The 24,671-nt window shown below is 47.0% G+C and overlaps 1 protein-coding gene across 4 annotated transcripts in view; it reads right to left on the bottom strand.

Annotated features, from left to right (window-relative positions):
- Positions 1-24,671, bottom strand: part of LOC112265093 (probable helicase with zinc finger domain) — a 76,414-nt gene that overhangs the window by 25,395 nt on the left and 26,348 nt on the right. For all 4 annotated transcript variants that reach the window (XM_042302255.1, XM_042302264.1, XM_042302263.1 and 1 more), the window contains 8 exons: positions 18,510-18,689; positions 17,391-17,492; positions 16,141-16,319; positions 13,551-13,669; positions 8,698-8,843; positions 7,826-7,973; positions 4,926-5,109; positions 3,665-3,893 (listed from right to left, as the gene is read on the bottom strand). In XM_042302255.1, the coding sequence (XP_042158189.1) occupies positions 3,665-3,893; positions 4,926-5,109; positions 7,826-7,973; positions 8,698-8,843; positions 13,551-13,669; positions 16,141-16,319; positions 17,391-17,492; positions 18,510-18,689 (1,287 nt within the window). The remainder of the gene's footprint in view (positions 1-3,664; positions 3,894-4,925; positions 5,110-7,825; positions 7,974-8,697; positions 8,844-13,550; positions 13,670-16,140; positions 16,320-17,390; positions 17,493-18,509; positions 18,690-24,671) is intronic.

Raw genomic sequence — 24,671 nt, 5'->3', positions numbered from 1 at the left:
AGGATGCTCTCGATTGTGCATCTGTAGAAGTTTGTGAGTGCTTTTGGTGACAAGCCGAATTTCTTCAGCCTCCTGAGGAGGCTCCTCACGATGCTGTCTGTGTGAGTGGACCAATTCAGTTTGTCTGTGATGTGTATGCCGAGGAACTTAAAACTTGCTACCCTCTCCACTACTGTTCCATCGATGTGGATGGGGGTGTTCCCTCTGCTGTTTCCTGAAGTCCACAATCATCTCCTTAGTTTTGTTGACGTTGAGTGTGAGGTTATTTTCCTGACACCACACTCCGAGGGCCCTCACCTCCTCCCTGTAGGCCGTCTCGTCGTTGTTGGTAATCAAGCCTACCACTGTTGTGTTCCGCAAACTTGATGATTGAAGGCGTGCATGGCCACGCAGTCGTGGGTGAACAGGGAGTACAGGAGAGGGCTCAGAACGCACCCTTGTGGGGCCCTAGTGTTGAGGATCAGCGGGGAGGAGATGTTGTTGCCTACCCTCACCACCTGGGGGCGGCCCGTCAGGAAGTCCAGTACCCAGTTGCACAGGGCGGGGTCGAGACCCAGGGTCTCGAGCTTTTGTTTACAAAGCCCTGCTCTACAAACTTCCGACTTACCTAACATCACTGTTAAGATTTAAAATGACAAGTTATCAAACCCGTTCACAGGGTTGGTTAACTCTGGAGACTCTTTTAGGTAAATCCACCTGAAATCACCTTGCACCTTACATGTGGAACGATCTACAACACGCTTTAAAATTTGAGGAATTGGTGCCTCTAGGGCATTTCAGACTGTTATTAAGGGACATCTTTACTGAATAATGTCTGTTTTTTATGATTCTGTTTTGCCTTTCGTGTATTGTTGTGTATAATAACGTGTATTTTAAGGGTGTGCATGAATGTGTAGCTGAATGTGTATTGGGATGCTATACAGGGCTCATCTGGAAAAGACGATGTCAAAATAAAGTTGAAATGAAACAAAAAGTCAAATCTTGCACAGAATCTTCATGTGAAAGGCTCCTACATTCAGAATTCAATTATTAAACCACCCACTACGGTAGATATGACTCCAAATCATGTAGTGTAGCATAAATGAATAAACCATGGTCCATTTAAAAAAAGGCCTATTGTAGGCAGCAACATCAAAGCAAATGAAGATGAAAAGAAATGTCTTTAGTGGTGTTGGCATGTTCATAACATCTCAGTTCTGACGAGTAGACCGTGTGTGTGTGTCTATGATTTGCATGTTTGTGTGTGTATACGAGTGTGTATGGAAACAACACAGCTTGCATAATGTCCAGGTGAACAAACATTTCCGGAAATTACTCACATATTTGCATATTAACTGCAGAACCTGTGACCGAGGGGAAAATAAGCTGTCAGCCCATTAAGGAACAGAGTCCCCATTCACAACTGTCCCCTATTCACAACTGTCCCCTTTGTGAAATTACGTCATCAAAATGAGACTGGGTTCCTATTCACAACTGTCCCTTACATCACCAGTATGCGACAGCTACAGGTGCTTTCAAATGACACCGCATACTTGTGGCAAACCCAACGAGAAATATTCAAAGAAGGGGTCAGAGTTTGTGACTTGAAAATGACCGCATCTAGAGTAGACGTCTCTATGAAAAAGCATCACTATGACGCAGGCTTGCGAGATTCACTCTACTCCCCAACAGGGTCAGTTCCATTTCAACTCCATTTATGGAGTCAATTGAAAAATCCTTCTAGAATATTAATGGAATTTAATTTTCATTTCTATGAATCTCTAGCTTTACTCTGAAAGCAAATGCAAGGCTTTTGTGCTGGTATCAAATTGAGGGCACTTCACAAGTATGGCTGGTGTGGTACAGTGCTTGTCGCTAATCAGGCGTTAAATCAGCCCCCCCCGCCCAGACGAGACCACCGCTATCCCATCTCCTCCGATTACTCACGTTTAAGGCATCGCTTCCATGACCCACATCAAGCCCAAACGGGCAGCATGGACAGAGACTACTGTTCTGACTACAATCTGTTCATTCTGAGTTTCTAGCCCAAATTCTATCAATTGCACACAAACCGTAAAACAAATCTGAATTGGTAAGTTCACTGCCAACTTGTTTGTTTATTCAATGTGCATTTACCAAGAGCGCGACTGTATTCCACACGTCAAGTGACACTCAATGTGGATCACGTGAGCAATAACAGAAGCGTCTAAAAAGATAAAGAGAGATCATAACATGCCTGGTGACATTTCACTGTGGAGGGGTACATGTGTATATAGAACTGCTATGGCCGCTCTCTGTAGTCAGACCACTTAACCTTTGTGGCTACCCGCTGGATTATCTGACAGGCACAGCAGAGTGGTGTGAGTGTGTGTCCAGTGCCGTGTTCTTACCAACATGGGGGGTCCTGTGACATATCGAAAATGAGTCAACGCCCCAATCATCTCTCCCTCTCGCTTTCATGCTCCTCTTACCCACCCTCCATGTGTGTGTCATATGCGTGCTTGAGTGTAAACGTGTATGAGCGAGTGTGTATGCACGTCACACGTGCATGTACTGTGCAGCCTACTCTATGGGGCCATGACCAGCCCACTGGTCTGTTCTTTTTAAAGGTGACAGTATGACAGTCTCCCCCCCTCTCCAGGCATTAAGACAGTCCATCTAAACAGAGCTTCTTCCTCGTTAGCGCCATTGATTTAACTGGGGGAGACATTTTCTAAACTGCCGCAGCCGGATGCCGCAATTGGCTGATGCTCAACAGTTGCCATGGCGACGGGAGAGAGGGGCTGCAGCTGGGGTCGGGGGTGTGTGTGTGTGTGTAATGGGGAATGGGCTAGCAGAATCTGAAGATGTTTTGAATATGGGGAAAATATTTGGACTTAATCAACACAGAACTAGGCAAAGTGTCGATTTTGGCTTAATTCTATTCAGGGCAGAGATGAGAACGCCTTAGGTCACAAATAGCTGCACCAAATTCAATACCCCCCCCTCATATTTCAGTTCCATTGGAGGAAAACTAAACTCCTAAAATATGATTTCTGAAAGTAGTGCCCCCTTGACGCACCCCTTCTACAATATGACAGCATTATCAAAACAAACACACCCCAGAAACACAGCACATTGCTGATGTCAACAGCTCTGGCGTTATGATGTCATCCTAAGCAGACACTCCGCGGGCGTGCATTGGTGAGGGCTTGGGGAGGGTGTGTGAATGGAATGAGTGTGGGGCAGAGGTAGAGCGAGCCTGCCTGGCAGGGAGACATAACCCCACTGTGCTACTTCTTCCTGCACAGCTGGCACACTGACTGTGCCCCCCCCACCCCCCACACCCCACACACCACACACACAGCAACACGTAACATATTTACTGTGAGACTTCAGAACATGTATTGGAACATGAAAACAGTGAGATTTCAAACCCAGTCAAGAGCAATACTTCGACGACCAGGACGTGACCAGGGAAAACTCCAGGCCCCGTTTGAATGCTATAAAAACACACCCATCCTTCCTTCATCCCTTGGAGTAATTCACTGATCTAACCCAAATTGATAAGTGTAAGCAACAGTTCTACCATATAGCTGTCGCCAATCATGTCAGATCAGGGATTTCTTCAAGGAAGGATTCATTTAAGTATTCAAAACAGGGCCCTAACCCATGACAACAACACTTCCTGATCTGTTTTTCATACCTGCAGCGGCCCACCGAACAGAGCGCTATGGGGTCTCCCACCACGGCCACCAGGGACTGGGCGCGAGTGATAGCCGTGTTGAGCAGCTTGTAGTTGGACAGGAAGCCGTAGTCCAGGTCCTCCGTCGAGTCCTCCACCAGCTGCTCCTTCCGCTTGATGGCCGTCTGTTTGTGCTTGCAGGTGTGCCGTGTGCGCACAGTGCTCAGGAAGAGCACCCGGAACTGCTTACCTGGAGAGTGTGTGTGTGTGTGTGTGGGGGGGCATACAGGGCCAGTTTAGACCTTAGTTTTCAGCCATTGAGCAATGAGGAGCTAGTGTGTAGTATGGCAAACGTTAATAGTAATGAATTGCAATGAACACAATGCTTTTTCATTAGATCACTAAGCGCTACTGGTCATATTCAGCTTGCTTTCGTGGATATTCATCTTATAGAAACATAATGACTAATTCATTACATTATAACCATTATATGATCCAAGTACCTCGACTAGGCGCTGACATTCATGTCATGACCCAAAATACGATCCAATTACGTCAGAAATTCATGATAAAGCTTAAGCGTTTGCAATACAAAAAAACACTATTCACACCCTCTCAAACTCCAGGTAGTGTGTGTGTGTGTGTGTGTACTGTACACCAACACCACATTGAGAAACAGAGACAGCTGTGTGTTGCGAGACCCGTCCTGATCGCTGCATCTTCTCCTTAATGAGAGAGTTAACGAGCTGGAAGCGGCAGCGTATGGCTGGGAGTGTGTGTGTGAAAGAGAGAGCGAGAGAGTGTGTGTGTGAAAGAGAGAGAGAGTGTGTTGCCAGTGGGAGCATTAGCCTCGTCCCGGAGACGAGAGGAGCTGGGAGATGAGAGACAGACTACGTTAGGAGAGAGGATGTGAAGTGCTGCTGCCAACTGCCCCGGCCCCATATCTCACACACAGTCACTGAGACTGAGAGTCTCAGATGTCGGGTAGAAACGGGAAGGGTCACACTTTAAAATCGCTGTCTCTCTTAGAATGCCAAAAAATAATTTTTAAAATGGGAGAATGGGTAAGTTCCATAGTGAAAGTCCTGTGTATGAGTAATATGGGATTTGATCTTTACAATTCCATTGTGATTGCAGTATTGACATTCTTATTCTATTTGACAGCAAATGTGCCAAATGGCCGTCTGTGCCATGGGTGACAGTGGAATGTAGTGTCATAAGTTAAATTAAATAAACACAGATCTAATTGTAAGGAAATGGATCAACAAAGTATTCTTCTCACCTTGGACGTTGAGCACCCTCTCCACGCTGACCTCGTGCATCCTCTTCTTTCGGAGCTCGGCGCGGATGCGGAATACCTGGTCGGCGTAGGGCGACACCACGCCGATGCTGCCCTCATCCAGCTTGCCCCACGCCACCGGCCACTTCTTACGCATCTCCTCCACCCGCTCCACGATCTCAAACACCTCGGGTAACACAGGAGGGAGAGACTGGTTTCAAGTGCCAGTGTTTCTCATAGACCGACATCTCTCCGGGGTGAAGTTTCCCCTAGGTACAGATCTAGGATCAGCTTCCCCTCCCCCAATACTAGCCTTAACCATAAATGGGGGAAATGCTAAACTGACCCAAGATCAGCGTCTAGGGGCAACTTCACCCTACTCCCCAGTCCACACTGACTACAAGGTGGTGTGCTTTTTCATGGTCCGTTGAGCTGAATAGAAACAATTGTCCTGGAAGGCAGGGTGCCCTGCCTAGCTCTGTTGCCTCCCGCCAAAAACCTTTTCATCTTCTATTGGTGTCAATTGAATCTTTACAAGGGCAACACAGGAGACAGTCAATTTTAATCAAGTTTTTGCCATTATTTACGAGTCATCAAAGTACTTAACCAGGGCCTAAAACCATCAAAGAGAAAGCAGAACTAAAGAGACGGTGGAAATGACAGCTGCTCAAGGAGCCTTTTCAGCCGAGAGAAGATGAAAAAACTAGGGAGAATCCAGACGTCACATCAGCAGACAAACAGGACACACACACATACAGTGCCTTGCGAAAGTATTCGGCCCCCTTGAACTTTGCGACCTTTTGCCACATTTCAGGCTTCAAACATAAAGATATAAAACTGTATTTTTTTGTGAAGAATCAACAACAAGTGGGACACAATCATGAAGTGGAACGACATTTATTGGATATTTCAAACTTTTTAACAAATCAAAAAAAAAAATTGGGCGTGCAAAATTATTCAGCCCCTTTACTTTCAGTGCAGCAAACTCTCTCCAGAAGTTCAGTGAGGATCTCTGAATGATCCAATGTTGACCTAAATGACTAATGATGATAAATACAATCCACCTGTGTGTAATCAAGTCTCCGTATAAATGCACCTGCACTGTGATAGTCTCAGAGGTCCGTTAAAAGCGCAGAGAGCATCATGAAGAACAAGGAACACACCAGGCAGTTCCGAGATACTGTTGTGAAGAGGTTTAAAGCCGGATTTGGATACAAAAAGATTTCCCAAGCTTTAAACATCCCAAGGAGCACTGTGCAAGCGATAATATTGAAATGGAAGGAGTATCAGACCACTGCAAATCTACCAAGACCTGGCCGTCCCTCTAAACTTTCAGCTCATACAAGGAGAAGACTGATCAGAGATGCAGCCAAGAGGCCCATGATCACTCTGGATGAACTGCAGAGATCTACAGCTGAGGTGGGAGACTCTGTCCATAGGACAACAATCAGTCGTATATTGCACAAATCTGGCTATGGAAGAGTGGCAAGAAGAAAGCCATTTCTTAAAGATATCCATAAAAAGTGTTGTTTAAAGTTTGCCACAAGCCACCTGGGAGACACACCAAACATGTGGAAGAAGGTGCTCTGGTCAGATGAAACCAAAATTGAACTTTTGGCAACAATGCAAAACGTTATGTTTGGCGTAAAAGCAAAACAGCTCATCACCCTGAACACACCATCCCCCTGTCAAACATGGAGGTGGCAGCATCATGGTTTGGGCCTGCTTTTCTTCAGCAGGGACAGGGAAGATGGTTAAAATTGATGGGAAGATGGATGGAGCCAAATACAGGACCATTCTGGAAGAAAACCTGATGGAGTCTGCAAAAGACCTGAGACTGGGACGGAGATTTGTCTTCCAACAAGTCAATGATCCAAAACATAAAGCAAAATCTACAATGGAATGGTTCAAAAATAAACATATCCAGGTGTTAGAATGGCCAAGTCCAGACCTGAATCCAATCGAGAATCTGTGGAAAGAACTGAAAACTGCTGTTCACAAATGCTCTCCATCCAACCTCACTGAGCTCGAGCTGTTTTGCAAGGAGGAATGGGAAAACATTTCAGTCTCTCGATGTGCAAAACTGATAGAGACATACCCCAAGCGACTTACAGCTGTAATCGCAGCAAAAGGTGGCGCTACAAAGTATTAACTTAAGGGGGCTGAATAATTTTGCACGCCCAATTTTTCAGTTTTTGATTTGTTAAAAAGTTTGAAATATCCAATAAATGTCGTTTCCACTTCATGATTGTGTCCCACTTGTTGTTGATTCTTCACAAAAAATACAGTTTTATATCTTTATGTTTGAAGCCTGAAATGTGGCAAAAGGTCGCAAAGTTCAAGGGGCCGAATACTTTCGCAAGGCACTGTAATCAAGGCAACCTAAACCTATGACATTATGCTAATGTCCCGAGCCGTTTGACACAGGTGCAGTATCATCAAAGGGAGGCAGGGTAATTCCTGTGGCGTCTATGACAGGTTGGCACAGCGCTGTGATAGGACTAGGTCCAATTTAATTGGGCAGCTTCTGTCAGCTGGGTTCAGGGGTCAACAGCAAGTTTCCCCTCAGATTTAGCAGAGGCACCTCTGAATTTCAAACTCAGTGACTGGAGTGCCTGGTTTTGAATGCTGGGCTTCATGAGGAATTTGCATTTAGGTATTTTCCAAATACCTGTCTGGTTGTGAAGTGCAGTAAATAGTATGAGGCATAAGTAATACATCACAGTAATGTTGACTGTATGGGGCGAGTTTTGTCTGCGTGTGCATTTCAACTCAATTCCATTGAATGATTAACCATTTCAATTCACCATGAACGCACTAATAGCATCAACATTCAATTAACCAATTCATTCTATCGCTGCAGTCCTAAGTCAGTGGCGTACAGGGAATAAAAGGGTTTATACCTCTGCGTTGTTGTAGTAGGCCGTGCTGTTCTTCTCCTGGACGTCCTCGCCGCGCGCCGTGAAGAAGGTCAGCGGGTAGAAGTCCTTGTGAGACGGCTGCTTCCCGCTGGCCATCAGCTTCCCATCGTAGAACAGTTCTGACGTGTAGCTGAAGGTCGGTAGGGAGGGTGGGAGACTTAACATCAGTGGGTCAACCCAAATGTCTCAGTTGCGACAGGTGTCAGTTGAGAAAGGCATGGTTGAACGGGCGTGCATTGTATATGGATACAGTTGGGTGCATTGTGGCTATTCTCCGACAAAAAGGTGCCATCTGTTTGGTTAGTTTTCCATTCCACACGGTCCTCGCCGTTCCTAGTGACTTTCGAGATTCTTGTAAAGAATGTGCATTCCCAATATAAATGTGTGTGAGTGAAAAGCATTTGAACATCTCAACTATAGAAAATAACAAAACCACTTTAATAAAGTGGAGAAACCACTTCAAACCCATCGCGTAAGCTTCTTTCATAAACCACCACCTAAAAATTTCAGCATCCCCATCTGAGAATTAACATTGTGGTCAAAGGACTCCGAGTGCACATTGGGCTTCTATTTCTGTCAGCAGCCAAGAGGGACTATCAACTCTGTCAAGTCTCCTGCCTGCATAAAATCTCCCATTTTTAAACGATGTTGCTGAGTCGGGGGCAAATGTTATTTCATCCAAACTATTCTAACTATCAATTTCCCACCATCACTATTGCAGAGTGTTTTTTCATGATGCATTCACTGTACCGCCCTCCCCTCCCCCTTCTCTCTCTCCATCTCCCCATCCTTCCCCTCCCTCTGCTCTCCTCCTCCCACCCCCCCCTGGTGGTGTGATAAAAGTTCACACCTACCTGATGATAGCTTCGTGGGAGCGGTAGTTTTCACAGAGCAGGATGCGGCAGGGGAACTCGGCTGGGTAGTGCTCGTACAGCCGGTCCAACAGCGACACATGCAGGTTCCGCTCTCGAGAAAACTCGCTGTACACAAACGGACTGAGCTGGAGGGCGGGAAAGGGGAAAAGAGTGGGATGGAGGTAGAGAAGTGAGGGCAACCCAAAAGCATTGAGTAAAATGAATCTTGAGTAATATAGTCAATTTATTTTTTATTTTGTTTCTTTTCAATGCAACAGGGGTGTGCAGGTGGTGATATAGCCTGACTGGAGTGGTCTTTTCTGCATTTGTAGTAAAAAAAAAACTGGAGCTGTACATGTTTAGTGGCAATATTTGTTTTGATCCAAATTCATTCTACATCTACTTTGGTTTCAGATACTGTACATAATCTTGTGGAACAGACATCTTGCTGCACTCAAAAAGGCTAAATAAATTTCTTCCGACAGCTCATGTCACGTAGTCTGTGTAGACAACGCAATGCTCCAAATCAATAAGTTCCCGTCCAACCGAATTGAAAATATTTTGACCTGTGGCTCCAAAACCAAAGTGACCGGTATCCTACCATCGGTAGCTACATTTCTGCTGAGATGTTTTGCCATTAGTGTGATTTGTCAAGTTGAATTTGATTAGTCGTATGTACACATGGTATACACTAGAGATCGGCCAATTAGGATTTCTCAACACCAATACCGATTATTGGAGAACCAAAAAAAAGCAGATACCAATTAAAACCGGTCAATATATATATATATATATATTTGTAATAACGAAAATACTGAATGAACACTTATTTTAAAATAATATAATACATCAATAAAATCAATTAAGTCTTAAACAAATAATGAAACATGTTCAATTTGGTTTAAATAATGCAAAAACAAAGTGTTGGAGAAGAAAGTAAAAGTGCAATATTTGCCATGTAAAAAAGCTAACGTTTAAGTTCCTTGCTCAGAACATGAGAACATATGAAAGCCGGTGGTTCCTTTTAACATGAGTCTTCAATATTCCCAGTTAAGAAGTTTTAGGTTGTAGTTATTATAGGACTATTTCTCTATATACCATTTGTATTTCATATACCTTGGACTATTGGATGTTCTTATAGGCACGTTAGTATTGCCAGCCTAATCTCGGGAGTTGATAGGCTTCAAGTCACAAACGATGCTGTGCTTCAGGCATTGCGAAATGCTGCTGGCAAACGGAGGAAAGTGTGGTTTGAATGAATGCTTATGAGCCTGCTTCTGCCTACCACCGCTCAGTCAGACTGCTCTATCAAATCATATAACAACACAGAAATACGAGCATTGGTCATTAATATGATCAACTCCGGAAACGATCATTTCGAAAACAAAAGGTGTATTCTTTCAGTAAAATACGGAACCGTTCCGTATTTTATCAAATGGGTGGAAACCCCAAGTCTAAATATTGCTGTTACATTGCACAACCTTCAATGTTATGTCATAATTATGTAAAATTCTGGCAAATTAATTACGGTCTTTGTTAGGAACATATGGTCTTCACACAGTTCGCAACGAGTCATGCAAACCAAACTGCCGCTTATACCCCGACTCTGCTTACACTGAACGCAAGAGAAGTGATAACTTCAGGCATTGATTATATGCAACACAGGATAAGCTAGTTAAACTAGTAATATCATCAACCATGTGTAGTTAACTAGTGATGATGTTAAGAGTGATTGTTTCTATAAGATAAGTTTAATGCTAGCAAGCAACTTAACATGGCTCCTTGTTGCGTGCACTCGCGTAACAGGTGGTCAGCCTGCCACGCAGTCTCGTCGTGGATTGCAAAATAAAATGGGCATCCAAAAATGCCGATACCGATTGTTATGAAAACTTGAAATCGGCCATTCCAATTAATCGGTTGACCTCTAGTATACACTGTCCAACTAAATGCTAACTTGCAGGTTCCTTCGACAATGCAACAATAACAAATAAAAATAGTTAAAGCTCCGAAAGACATCCTCAGCAGCATCTTTGAAAACTATTACAGACTACAAAGGGAAACCCAGACACGAGCTGCCTAGTGATGCGAGCCTACCAGACCAGCTAAATGCCCTTTATGCTCGCTTCGAGGCAAGCAACACTGAAGCATGCATGAGAACACCAGCTGTTTTGGACGACTGTGTGATAACGCTCTCGGTAGCCGATTAGCAAGACCTTTAGACAGGTCAACATTTACAAAGCTGCGGGGTCAGACGGATTACCAGGACGTGTACTCAAAGCATGCATGGACCAATTGGCAAGTGTCTTCACCGACATTTTCAAGCTCTCCTTGACCGAGTCTGTAATACCAACATGTTTCAAGCAGACCAGCATAGTTCCTGTGGCCAAGGAGGTGAAGGTAACCTGCCTAAATGATTACCGCCCCGTGGCACTCACGTCAGTAGCCATGAAGTGCCTTGAAAGGCTGGTCATGGCTCACATCAAGAGCCTCCTCCAGACACCCTAGACCCACTCCCATTCGCATACCGCCCCAACAGATGACGCAATCTCAATCTAACTCCACACTGCCCTTTCCCACCTACACAAAAATAACACCTATATGAGAAAGCTGTTCATTGACTACAGCTCAGCGTTCAACACCACAGTGCCCACAAAGCTCATCACTAAGCTAAGGACCCTGGGACTAAACACCTCCCTTTGCAACTGGATCATGGACTTCTTGACCGGCCGCCCCCAGGTGGTAAGGGTAGGCAACAACATGTCTGCCACGCTGATCTTCAACACTGGGGCCCCTCAGGGGTGTGTACTTAGTCCCGTCCTGTACTCCTTGTTCACCCACGACTGAGTGGCCAAACATGACTCCAACACCATCATTAAGTTTGCTGACGACACAACAGTGGTAGGCTTGATCACCGACAACGATGAGACAGCCTATAGGAAGGAGGTCAGAGACTTGGCAGTGTGGTGCCAGGACAACAACCTCTCCCTCAATGTGAGCAAGATAAAAAGGAGCTGATCATAGAGTACAGGATAATACAGGCCGAACAGGCCCCCATTAACATTGACGGGGCTGTAGTGGAGCGGGATGAGAGTTAAGTTCCTTGGTGTCCACATCACCAACGAACTATCATGGTCCAAACAGACCAAGACAGTCGTGAAGAGGGCACGACAAAGCCTTTTCCCTCAGGAGACTGAAAAGATTTGGCATGGGTCCCCAGATCCTCAAAAGGTTCTACAGCTGCACCATCGAGAGCATCCTGACCGGTTGCATCACTGCCTGGTATGGCAACTGCTCGGAATCTGACCGTAAGGCGCTACAGAGGGTAGTGCGAACAGCCCAGTACATCACTGGGGCCAAACTTCCTGCCATCCAGGACCTATAGAATAGACGGTGTCAGAGGAAAGCCCATAAAATCAGAGACTCCAGTCACCCAAGTTATAGACTGTGTTCTCTGCTACTGCACGGCAAGCGGTACCGGAGCGCCAAGTCTAGGAAAAAAAACCTCAACAGCTTCTACCCCCAAGTCATAAGACTTACTATTTACATTGACACCCCCCTCCATTTATTTTGTACACTGCTGCTACTCAATGTTAATTATCTATGCAGTCACTTCACCCCTACCTACAAATTACCTCAACTAACCTGTACCCCCGCACACTGACTCTGTACCGGTACCCCCAGTATATAGGTTCGTTATTGTATTGTGTTACTTTTTATTATTTTTTACTTCAGTTTTATAGAAATATTTCTTGAATGGCACTGTTGGTTAAGGGCCTGTAAGTAAGCATTTCACGGTAAGGTCTACACTTGTTGTATTCGGCGCATGTGACAAATAAAGTTTGATTTGATTAAGATGCGCTTAAGACGCACAAAACCCCCCCAATAGCAATTATCTCTAATCTGACACTAGCTGAACTAGATTGTTTTGTGTTTGTGGTAATTTAGCTCAAGGTTGGACCTCCCAGTCTCAGGGGAAATTTTAAAAGCCTGGCTGAACCAGGCCCACACAGTGAATAGAAGACCTGAAGTCAATAGGAGCCGTGAACCTTCATTCACTATTCTCAGCCTACTTCATTCAGCTGCGAGACAAAAAAAACATCTGATAATGAACAGTGATAACAGAGAAGAGAGTAGGATGAGGGGCAAAGAAATCCTCCTCGGTAACAGACACGCAGCGCACAGACAATGTGCAACAGATTTAGATGTAGAGGGAGAGAGAGAGGCAGACCGAGAGAGAGCAAGAGAGAAAGAAAATGGCAGGAGGAAAGGCAGGAGAAGGGAATTGAGCATGTTGAGGCGTTGCTCCTTCTGAGAGAGAGCGCAAGAATGAGTAGAAAAATAATTACAACCGTTATCGTATGGTTAAACTCCCGTGAGGTTTATTCATCTAATGCCTACTCTTAGTCCTGTCGCACTCAATAAACAATGTCCAGAACACAAAAAGAAACGGAAATGAGAGGCTACTTTGGAGTGTTCCACAAAGCTTGACTGACAGGGGGAGTTTCGTTTACCTCGTCTGACTGGACTGTGAATGGTAAACATGCTCTCTCGGCCAAGTTCTTTCTTTCCTACGTCTGTTTCACTCGCGGTCAACGTGAAGTTAGCCTGAGGCTAACGACGGAGTCCAAAGCACACGGAAATGTAAAGGACTTTGGCGATACACTGGTTTTTATTTGCTGGCTTGGCAAAGGCCTGCAGAACTCGGAGGTCATTTGCATGAGAGAATACAAGTAAGGCCGCAAGTTTTTCCACTCTGTGACCTGACCCTAAAAAAAAGGAGTTACAGTGAGAGTTTGTTTCAAAAGGTCAGAGTTTGTTCAAACCAATGACATCATCCGAAACCGCAGTTTTACCTGCATGTGGTCTCCAGCCAGCACGATGCGGGTGCTTTTGCTGGCCAGCGCGAAAGGCATGATGGTCTCACACTCCATGGCCTGGGCCGCCTCGTCCAATAGGATGTGAGAGAAGAGCCCTGCGGACACAGAAGAACACAATCCATTTCAGTCAGAGCACCGTTAGATGGCCCATTAATTACCACGAGGTGAGGATTCATTAGACACCTTGAAACAAACGGTTTTGTTCTGTGGCGGTGCTTATGGTGAATGCCGTCGGTAATCCCCAATGACACATGTAACATCACAACCTCATTGGATAATGATTGATTTCGATATCGTGTGGTATAGATCTGCTATGTAGTTTTGCAGTTTGGTCCTTTTGGATCGGGGTCCAACGTTCCCAATGCGATGGTCTTATGTGACTAGTGCTATGCACTTTAAAATATTCAAAATTGACATACATTAACTTTCTAACCCCAAACAAACTAATGACGAATGCTCTCATGTACTATTCGTTCTGTAAACTTGTAGGCCTACTTTAGCTGTGCTTATTGTTCCAGCAAAAAAGGTTTGTTTATCTTCTACCCCTTCTGTCTATCCATCTTCAACAGTAGCCACTACACACCAATGCTGGTTTTGCTGACGTTTGAAAGGGTTGGAGCGGCGGTATGCCTAATTTAAAATACTTAAACATTTCTCAGTCCATGAGGAGAAGGTTATGTACAGACTGTTTTGTTGTGGTTGTTGGTTTCTAGTCCGTCTGGCTTTGTGATTGCACAGACAGCAAAAAAATAAAATACAGGAAAAAGATAAATGCGGGCCTGTCTTCTGCCACATCTCTCTGTCTCTTTCTCAACTTCAGACAGTAGCCGCTATACACACTAAAGCTGGTATTGCAGACGTTTGAAAGGTATCAAGCGGTAACCCTGATTTATTCATTTATTTATTTTTTAAAAGAGGCTCAAACGCTGCTTGGCACATGAGGATGAAACGGCATAGTCGAGGACTGTCGGAGCAGAGCAGGCAGGGAGAGGTGGAAGAAACAACCACTGTACAGCCGCGTCCAAACGCCGCAACATTTCCACAAGAATAGTACAGTATGGTGGTGGAGAAACAGATCAATTGAGGGCGTTAGAGGGTTTCATGGATTTTTCTTTAATGTTAAGTACTAGCATACTTCAGAATATATTTTAAAAACCAGACAGGAGTGGAATGCATTCACGTTCTGTATAGTGTAAGCCCATATTTAAAATATTTATCTTTACAACAAATTATTTTGCAAAATGCACAACAAAGTTTGTATTCATGTTGAGCGTTGGAACTGCAGTTGCACTTGAGCAAGAGATTAAATATAAAGCACATTTGGCCATATATTGTAGTAGGGCTGTTTGTGTACGGCACCCTGTATGTCAGTTAAGAGTCTACAAAGACACCAAAGTGCCATAAATTCACCTCCCATTGTCATAGGAGTCACTATTAACAACTCTAACCCAGCCATCTAACCCCAGCCTAAGGTGAAGCTAGCGCCACAGCTCCACCCTCAAATAGGCAAAACAGCGCATAATGGACAGGAATGGATGTACAGTGACAATTACGTAAGGGTCTGTAAATGTACCGAGGCTGGGCGTAAGAGGGTAGGAAGGCAGGTTCTGTTAATGATCGGGGGCAGTCGGACATGAAAGGAGGGTGGGGGGGGGCTGTACTTAATCATGCACATGCCTTACTGGGCCGTCTAAGAGCCAGGGGACAAATTGCATTTCTCCATACCCGCTATCATCATATGTCTAACGATGGCTGTGGAATTTGGCCTGAGCTGGGGGAGGAAGGAGAGCCCTGGGGGGTGCGGTGGTGTTAGGAGGAAGACTATTTAGGAGAAAAATGTAGTTCTCTCGGTCATCTCACACACACAGACAAACCATTGGCTGCCAAAAGCCTGGCCCATAGAGAAGGAGAGGGGATTAACAAGCCCAAACAAAAACAGATGAGTCAACGCAAACTGATCGACATGTGTACTGGATTGTTGATTTGTTATCACTACAATGGAGTGGGAGGGGCTCCCAATTGCCTCATTTGTCGGCGGTTTTCATCAACGGCGAGTGCGGGAGACAAATGAAACGCGGGGGGGGGCTAATAAAGTGAAGTGCAAGCAATATAGGCAGACGGTGTTCCTAAAAAACAGACAAAGCCCTCCGCTGACACATTAGAGACGGTTATTAGCTTGCCGCTGACAAATTGGTTTGTTTTCATCGTCTTTTTAACTCCATCTTAAAATGACTTCTTTCCTCTCTCCACCGCCTCCTGCCGTTACGGGGAAGGGGTGGCGGCTGATCTAAAGGCGCGCTGGGGCGGGTTTGAGATGTGTCATGTAGCTACGGGGACGTGGGGTGTCTGGATCGTTTTAAGGCCCCGTTGTCATTCCGTTGACTTTAAAACAAAACTGCTTGGTAAACGCAGAAAATGTGCATGTGGCCTAAGCCATTTCAACAGGCAGTTTGCAGTTGCATTGCTCACTTGGTTCCTGGCTATTACAGCTCCTTGTGTCAAGTAGTTATCGCACCTGTGTATGATACATTTGCTGTATATGCTACGTCAGCGGGTAGCCACTCACCTGGCTCCAGGTCCAGCTGGCAGAGGTACTGGGAGGTGCTGAGGGTGACCACCACCACGCGGTGCCGGAGGATGTCCTCTCTCTCGGGCATCTGGAAAGTGTACTGTGTGTTAGAGATCAGACAGTACTGCTGCACCAACGGGTGGACAGTCTTCACCCAGCGGTTCCTGAAGTATACCCTGGGGGGCAGAGAGAGAGGACACAGCGGAATGGTTAATTACAGACAAACTGGGCCGACAAAATCAAAAGTAGCAGATATTTACTTTGAGAAGTATCTATTTACTGGTTTTAATATGATTGTAATTATTTATTTATTTTACATTTTAATTCCTGAACTTGCAACTGACAAGTAGTGACACAAATTAGCAACATCTCAACTTTTCATACTTTTAGCATTTTGCAACTGTCCCGACATTTTCATATCACTCCATTGGTTGCATCTGGTCTCATTCCCTACGGGGTTGTGTGCCTCCACAGGGTTTAGCGGGCGTAAAGAACTGTCTGGGTATCGCCTTCAGCATGCACACTTACGACCTCCTCACTTGGCTAAGCACACAAAGCCCCGGGAGAAATTGGCTGATAGCCCAATTACATGGCGATTACAGTGGGATTCCCAACACAGCCCTTGGTATCAGGCCATCAGTCAAGTGTAACAAGTCATTTGTTTCCCCCTCTGGGCCTTCACTGCAACATGGGGTCTGGCTAGAAGTCAGGGATACATTTTGATTTTTGAGGGGGGCTGGATTACAGTTACTGTGATTAGAAGTCACTGAAGCAGTAGTTGAGGGAAGGAGATTGAGTGTAGGTGAGAAATGGAGGAATGTAGGAGTCTTTATGTCACAGCTACTGTGTTGTGAGGCCAGAACACGTCTCCTCAGAAAGATCCAAGGTTTCGGTTTGGGTTTCTGTATAAGCACTTTGTGACATCTGCTGATGTAAAAAGAGCTTTATAAATACATTTGATTGATTGATTGATAATTGATTTTGACTGCGATTCCATGCAGTCGATACAACTACGAGTGGATTTGGGTTTGTTGATGCCTCAGGCTACAGCCAGCAGGGAGAACTGAATGCCTGAAAGCACACTGTTCACAAGAGGTGTGGATTGATTTCAGGCGGCAGGTTGGGTACTGTAACAGCAAAAAAAGAATGAATATCTTGGAATATAGCAAGTATTGTGTCTTATGAGGGTCTCGGTGTTCTGAAGAAGTGCTGCAAAGCCCTTGTAAAGCTTTTCTACGGGCCCTTACCTGAGAGGTCTTGCGTGCGCGTTGCCCGCTTCTACGTATGGATGAAGGTAGTCCTTTATGTACAGGTCAGCTGCACTGTTGGAATGGGTGCAAATGAGGACCCTGCGAAAGAACGGGGACAAATGTGTCGGTACTTAAAGAGATCTTTACCAAATAAATATGGCCAGGAGATTTTGTTGACCACCTGATCTGACCAAGGAAAAACTCCCAGGCCATAACAATGAAAGACAAGTAGGTATGTCGGAGAATCACTGAATAGAAGTGAGAACACCTACCGTTTCTGCGTTGAGGCAATAGAGACAATTCTAGAACATTTATTTTGGGGTGAACATGTTAACACGTCCCTTAAACAGAGTTGCAGGAACGTTGTGCACTTGACCGCATGTTCCTATTTCTCAGAAAGTTAACATCATGATGAACAACTGTCTATAGGGGTCAATCACCCTCCTTGTATCGGCTTTTAAAACATCCATAATTCATTCCCACCATATAATATTTAACATAGTCAGTTGGAAAGTTTCAAATGAATATTGTATTCCTACACATTTTATATTACATATATTTTTATTATGTATGAAGGCTTTATAAAATAAAAATATCTTATGTTCGAGGCCAAATGCCACAATGTATTTATGTTTTTTTTTTAAATAAAAACACAGGAAACATTGTTGTTTCCTATTTTTACACGAGCCAATATACATTTCCTGTCAGCGTCTCGCCGTACTAAGAGAAGGGGCAAAAAGTGGAAGAGCGGGAGTCTTCAGGGCATTTTGCATTCTATTACAACATGGAATTCTGTTGGAACTGAGATAACAGGCCATTGTAATGACAATTCAATTGAACACATGGTTCACTTGAATGGAGATTAACCATCCAAACAATCCCTGCCTCAATCCAACTGACATTCCCTTAATCCACACACACATCCCCCCAATTGCCTTCAGTGACACATTCTGATCGGATGATACACCCAACTTAACAATGACACCCTGAGTGTTTTCTTAACTGTCAACTCCAAGGCTGCCTAAAGCCCCGGGAGCAGCAGTAACCTTTGCCCTTTCGCCCTTTTAGAGCAACCCATCTGGCCGTAGAGGAGTTGGCGTGTGGCGCCCGCCTCACCTGCTGTCGTCCTGCTTGAGGATGTGCTTGACGGCCTGTGCCAGGGTGAAGGTCTTGCCCGTGCCGTAGGGCCCGATGATGAGCACAGGGGGCAGGGGGATGGTTAGAGGCGTGGTGATGGCCAGGATGGCCTCCTTCTGCTTGGCGTTGAGACGCGGGTCCAGCTGCTCGTCCCACTGCCTGCAGGATGGCAGAGAGAGGGGGGGATGAGATACGGGAGGGAGAATGGAGGGAGGAAGATGAGATTCACATTGTCACTAAGTCGGCTGGCTGGCGAACAAGCATCATCACTCATGGGGTTTCTGACACAAGGAGGGGGACATTGGTCCACACACACCAAACCCCGCCAAAGCACACCAACACACCCTCTTAAGTATGATAGACCGTGGACCAGTCTCTCAGTCTACTAGCATCTCGGTCCTCATTAGAAAGCGGTGGCCAAGTGGAGTCGAACAGCCCGCCCGGTCGATCGTATACAGGCCCAGCCATACTAAAGGCAGCTGTAAGCACCGTGAATAGGTAGGGCAGAGGGACGGATTCAGGGATCAGTGGGGATGAACGGAGAGCCGGGTCAGGGTTTAAAACAGAGCTGGGAGGCTCACCCACAGAGTAATGAGGTCTGAGGGAAGAGGGGTGAGGAGGGGTGAGGTCTTGGAATGGCTGGCTGATCAAAAGCACTGTGTATTGGGGGGTGAAACAAACAGACACACACAGGGTGCACAGCTGGTCTGAGAAACCCAGACACGGGAGTCAAGCACATTGGCGCTGGCCAATTAGCTTATTCATGGCCAATCAACATGGCAGTCAATAGCCACAATGCAGTCAGGCAAGGCGGGGGCTTTGTTAGGCCTACATAACAAGTAACAAGCAATATAACCTACTTACTCTAACAAGCAACACTTTCCATATTATTTCAAACCCATTTTTAACACCACTCATTCTCATACCATTATCTTAATGAGGTGAAGCACACATGGACCCATAGTACTTAGGGACTTTATCCAAATTGGTTACTTCCATATGGAGCTAGTTAAGGTGGTGATTGTACTAATAACCATTGGCAATATTGTAAGTGTTTCCCCTTTATGCATTTAAATTGTGGCCACCACTGCAAAACACATATAACGCAGGAAGAAGAACCTGACTTGATCTTTCAGTAGCAAAAGTTATAGCGCATGAAATCTTTAATCAAAGCCTATACTGTGTTAATCATAGTCAGGAAACCAGATAAATTAGTTATTTGGAAGCATGAGATTAGGCTTGACTTTGTTGACTCCTGGGTTCGTGTCAATAAAGATTAGTTGTACGACTTTAGCCGGGAGAACTAACAGCTTTTTAAAAAATGGCCACCTAGTCAGCGAGGGCAGCTAGTCCCGGTCTCCTTTCTCAACTTCATTCCGATGTGAAGGTATTAGCAAAGCTAATTTACCATGCATGTTTTAGGGAGACTTCTATATTTAACCTAAAGGAGTATGCAAGCTAGAATAACATTTTACACACACACACACACACACGTAGGTTATAGCGTATTCTTAAAAAAAAAAATGTCCTCTGACAAAATGTATCAAAACCTCACATGGATCAATGGAGGTGAGTAAGGGGCCTGTTGGGCAGATGCTGATTAGCAATGGCTGTCCTGAACCTGTTTACACACCATGGAACAGGGGTTGAAGGATCTATGTCAGGCAAATTCAAATCTGTGTGCTCCAGGGATTGTGTGTGTGCGTACCTGTTGGGGGTCCAGGCATTGTGTGTGTGTGTGTGTGTGTGTGTACCTGTTGGGGGTCCAGGGATTGTGTGTGTGTGTACCCGTTGGGGCTCCAGGGATTGTGTGTGTGTGTGTGTGTACCTGTTAGGGCTCCAGGGATTGTGGCTCCTGTTGGGGCTCCAGGGATTGTGTGTGTGTGTCCAGGGATTGTGTGTACCTGTTGGGGCTCCAGGGATTGTGTGTGTTGGGGCTGTACCTGTTGGGGCTCCAGGGATTGTGTGTGTACCTGTTGGGGCTCCAGGGATTGTGTGTGTACCTGTTGGGGCTCCAGGGATTGTGTGTGTACCTGTTGGGGTACCTGTTGGGGCTCCAGGGATTGTGTGTGTACCTGTTGGGGCTCCAGGGATTGTGTACCTGTTGGGGCTCCAGGGATTGTGTGTGTACCTTGGGGCTCCAGGGACCTGTTGGGGCTCCAGGGATTGTGTGTGTGTGTACCTGTGTGTGTACCTGTTGGGGCTCCAGGGATTGTGTGTGTACCTGTTGGGGCTCCAGGGATTGTGTGTGTACCTGTTGGGGCTCCAGGGATTGTGTGTGTACCTGTTGGGGCTCCAGGGATGTGTGTGTGTACCTGTTGGGGCTCCAGGGATTGTGTGTGTACCTGTTGGGGCTCCAGGGATTGTGTGTGTACCTGTTGGGGCTCCAGGGATTGTGTGTGTGTGTGTGTGTACCTGTTGGGGCTCCAGGGATTGTGTGTGTGTGTGTACCTGTTGGGGCTCCAGGGATTGTGTGTGTGTGTACCTGTTGGGGCTCCAGGGATTGTGTGTGTGTGTGTACCTGTTGGGGCTCCAGGGTGTGTGTGTGTGTGTGTACCTGTTGGGGCTCCAGGGATTGTGTGTGTGTACCTGTTGGGGCTCCAGGGGACCTGTGTGTGTGTGTGTTGGGGCTCCAGGGATTGTGTGTGTACCTGTTGGGGCTCCAGGGATTGTGTGTGTGTGTACCTGTTGGGGCTCCAGGGATTGTTGGGGCTCCAGGGATTGTGTGTGTGTGTACCTGTTGGGGCTCCAGGGATTGTGTGTGTGTGTGTACCTGTTGGGGCTCCAGGGATTGTGTGTGTGGGTGTGTGTGTGTGTGTACCTGTTGGGGCTCCAGGGATTGTGTGTGTGTGTGTGTGTACCTGTTGGGGCTCCAGGGATGTGTGTGTGTGTGTGTGTACCTGTTGGGGCTCCAGGGATTGTGTGTGTGTGTGTGTGTGTACCTGTTGGGGCTCCAGGGATTGTGTGTGTGTGTACCTGTTGGGGCTCCAGGGATTGTGTGTGGGTGTGTGTGTGTGTACCTGTTGGGGCTCCAGGGATTGTGTGTGTGTGTGTGTGTGTACCTGTTGGGGCTCCAGGGATTGTGTGTGTACCTGTTGGGGCTCCAGGGTGTGTGTGTGTGTGTACCTGTTGGGGCTCCAGGGATTGTGTGTGTGTGTGTGTGTACCTGTTGGGGCTCCAGGGATTGTGTGTGTGTACCTGTTGGGGCTCCAGGGATTGTGTGTGTACCTGTTGGGGCTCCAGGGTGTGTGTGTGTGTGTGTGTACCTGTTGGGGCTCCAGGGATTGTGTGTGTGTGTGTGTGTGTACCCTGTTGGGGCTCCAGGGTGTGTGTGTACCTGTTGGGGCTCCAGGGATTGTGTGTGTGTGTGTGTGTGTGTGTGTGTACCTGTTGGGGCTCCAGGGATTGTGTGTGTGTGTGTGTGTGTGTGTGTGTGTACCTGTTGGGGCTCCAGGGATGTGTGTGTGTGTGTGTGTGTGTGTACCTGTTGGGGCTCCAGGGTGTGTGTGTGTGTGTGTGTGTGTACCTGTTGGGGCTCCAGGGTGTTGTGTGTGTGTGTGTGTGTGTGTGTGTCCAGGGATTGTGTGTGTGTGTGTGTGTGTGTACCTGTTGGGGCTCCAGGGATTGTGTGTGTGTGTGTGTGTGTGTGTGTGTGTGTGTGGGGCCCTGTTGGGGCTCCAGGGTGTGTGTGTGTGTGTGTGTGTGTGTGTGTGTGTGTACCTGTTGGGGCTCCAGGGTGTGTGTGTGTGTGTACCTGTTGGGGCTCCAGGGATGTGTGTGTGTACCCTGTTGGGGCTCCAGGGATTGTGTGTGTACCTGTTAGGGCTCCTGTTGGGGCTCCAGGGATTGTGTGTGTGTGTGTGTGTGTGTGTACCTGTTGGGGCTCCAGGGATGTGTGTGTGTACCTGTTGGGGCTCCAGGGATTGTGTGTGTACCTGTTGGGGCTCCAGGGATTGTGTGTGTGTGTGTGTGTACCTGTTGGGGCTGTGTGTGTGTGTGTGTGTGTACCTGTTGGGGCTCCAGGATTGGATGTGTGTGTGTGTGTGTGTGTGTGTACCTGTTGGGGCTCCAGTACCTGTTGGGGCTCCAGGGATTGTGTGTGTGTGTACCCAGGGATTGTGTGTGTGTGTGTGTGTGTGTGTGTTGGGGCTACCTGTTGGGGCTCCAGGGATTGTGTGTGTGTGTGTGTGTACCTGTTGGGGCTCCAGGGATTGTGTGTGTGTGTGTACCTGTTGGGGCTCCAGGGATTGTTGTGTGTGTGTGTGTGTGTGTGTACCTGTTGGGGCTCCAGGGATTGTGTGTGTGTGTGTGTGTGTGTGTACCTGTTGGGGCTCCAGGGATTTGTGTGTGTGTGTGTGTGTGTGTACCTGTTGGGGCTGTGTGTGTGTACCTGTTGGGGCTCCAGGGATTGTGTGTGTGTGTGTGTGTGTACCTGTTGGGGCTCCAGGATTGTGTGTTGTGTGTGTACCTGTTGGGGCTCCAGGGTGTGTGTGTGTGTGTGTGTACCTGTTGGGGCTCCAGGGATGTGTGTGTGTACCTGTTGGGGCTCCAGGGATGTGTGTGTGTGTGTACCTGTTGGGGCTCCAGGGATTGTGTGTGTGTGTGTGTACCTGTTGGGGCTCCAGGGATTGTTGTGTGTGTGTGTGTGTGTGTGTACCTGTTGGGGCTCCAGGGATTGTGTGTGTGTGTGTGTGTGTACCTGTTGGGGCTCCAGGGATTGTGTGTGTGTGTACCTGTTGGGGCTCCAGGGATTGTGTGTGTACCTGTTGGGGCTCCAGGGTGTGTGTGTGTACCTGTTGGGGCTCCAGGGATTGTGTGTGTGTGTGTGTACCTGTTGGGGCCCAGGATTGTGTGTGTGTGTGTACCTGTTGGGGCTCCAGGGATGTGTGTGTGTGTGTGTGTACCTGTTGGGGCTCCAGGGATTGTGTGTGTGTGTGTGTGTGTGTACCTGTTGGGGCTCCAGGGATTGTGTGTGTGTGTTGTGTGTGTACCTGTTGGGGCTCCTGTTGGGGGGTGTGTGTGTGTGTGTGTGTACCTGTTGGGGCTCCAGGGATTGTGTGTGTGTGTGTGTGTGTGTACCTGTTGGGGCTCCAGGGATTGTGTGTGTACCTGTTGGGGCTCCAGGGATTGTGTGTGTGTGTGTGTACCTGTTGGGGCTCCAGGGTTGTGGGTCCAGGGATGTGTGTGTGTACCTGTTGGGGCTCCAGGGATTGTGTGTGTGTGTGTGTGTACCTGTTGGGGCTCCAGGGATTGTGTGTGTGTGTGTGTACCTGTGGGGCTGGGGCTGTGTGGTGTGTGTGATTGTGTGTGTACCTGTTGGGGCTCCAGGGATTGTGTGTGTGTGTGTGTGTGTGTGTTGGGGCTCCAGGGATTGTGTGTGTGTGTGTACCTGTTGGGGCTCCAGGGATGTGTGTGTGTACCTGTTGGATGTGTGTGTGTGTGTGTACCTGTTGGGGCTCCAGGGATGTGTGTGTGTGTGTGTGTGTACCTGTTGGGGCTCCAGGGATTGTGTGTGTACCTGTTGGGCTCCAGGGATGTGTGTTGTGTGTGTACCTGTTGGGGCTCCAGGGATTGTGTGTGTACCTGTTGGGGCTCCAGGGGGATTGTGTGTGTACCTGTTGGGGCTCCAGGGATTGTGTGTGTACCTGTTGGGGCTCCAGGGATTGTGTGTGTGTACCTGTTGGGGCTCCAGGGATTGTGTGTGTGTGTGTGTGTGTGTACCTGTACCTGTTGGGCTCCAGGGTGTGTGTGTGTACCTGTTGGGGCTCCAGGGATTGTGTGTGTGTGTGTGTGTGTGTACCTGTTGGGGCTCCAGGGATTGTTGGGTGTGTGTGTGTGTACCTGTTGGGGCTCCAGGGTGTGTGTGTGTGTGTGTGTGTGTACCTGTTGGGGCTCCAGGGATTGTGTGTGTGTGTGTGTGTACCTGTTGGGGCTCCAGGGATTGTGTGTGTGTGTGTGTGTGTACCTGTTGGGGCTCCAGGGTGTTGTGTGTGTGTGTGTGTGTGTGTACCTGTTGGGGCTCCAGGGTGTGTGTGTGTGTGTGTACCTGTTGGGGCTCCAGGGATTGTGTGTGTGTGTGTGTGTGTGTACCTGTTGGGGCTCCAGGATGTGTGTGTGTGTGTGTGTGTGTGTACCTGTTGG

This window comes from Oncorhynchus tshawytscha, linkage group LG02 (assembly GCF_018296145.1).
Source record: "Oncorhynchus tshawytscha isolate Ot180627B linkage group LG02, Otsh_v2.0, whole genome shotgun sequence".
Classification (NCBI taxonomy): Eukaryota; Metazoa; Chordata; class Actinopteri; order Salmoniformes; family Salmonidae; genus Oncorhynchus; species Oncorhynchus tshawytscha.
The sequence above is the reverse complement of the archived record's forward strand: the minus strand, read 5'-3'. Positions and strand labels throughout refer to the sequence as shown.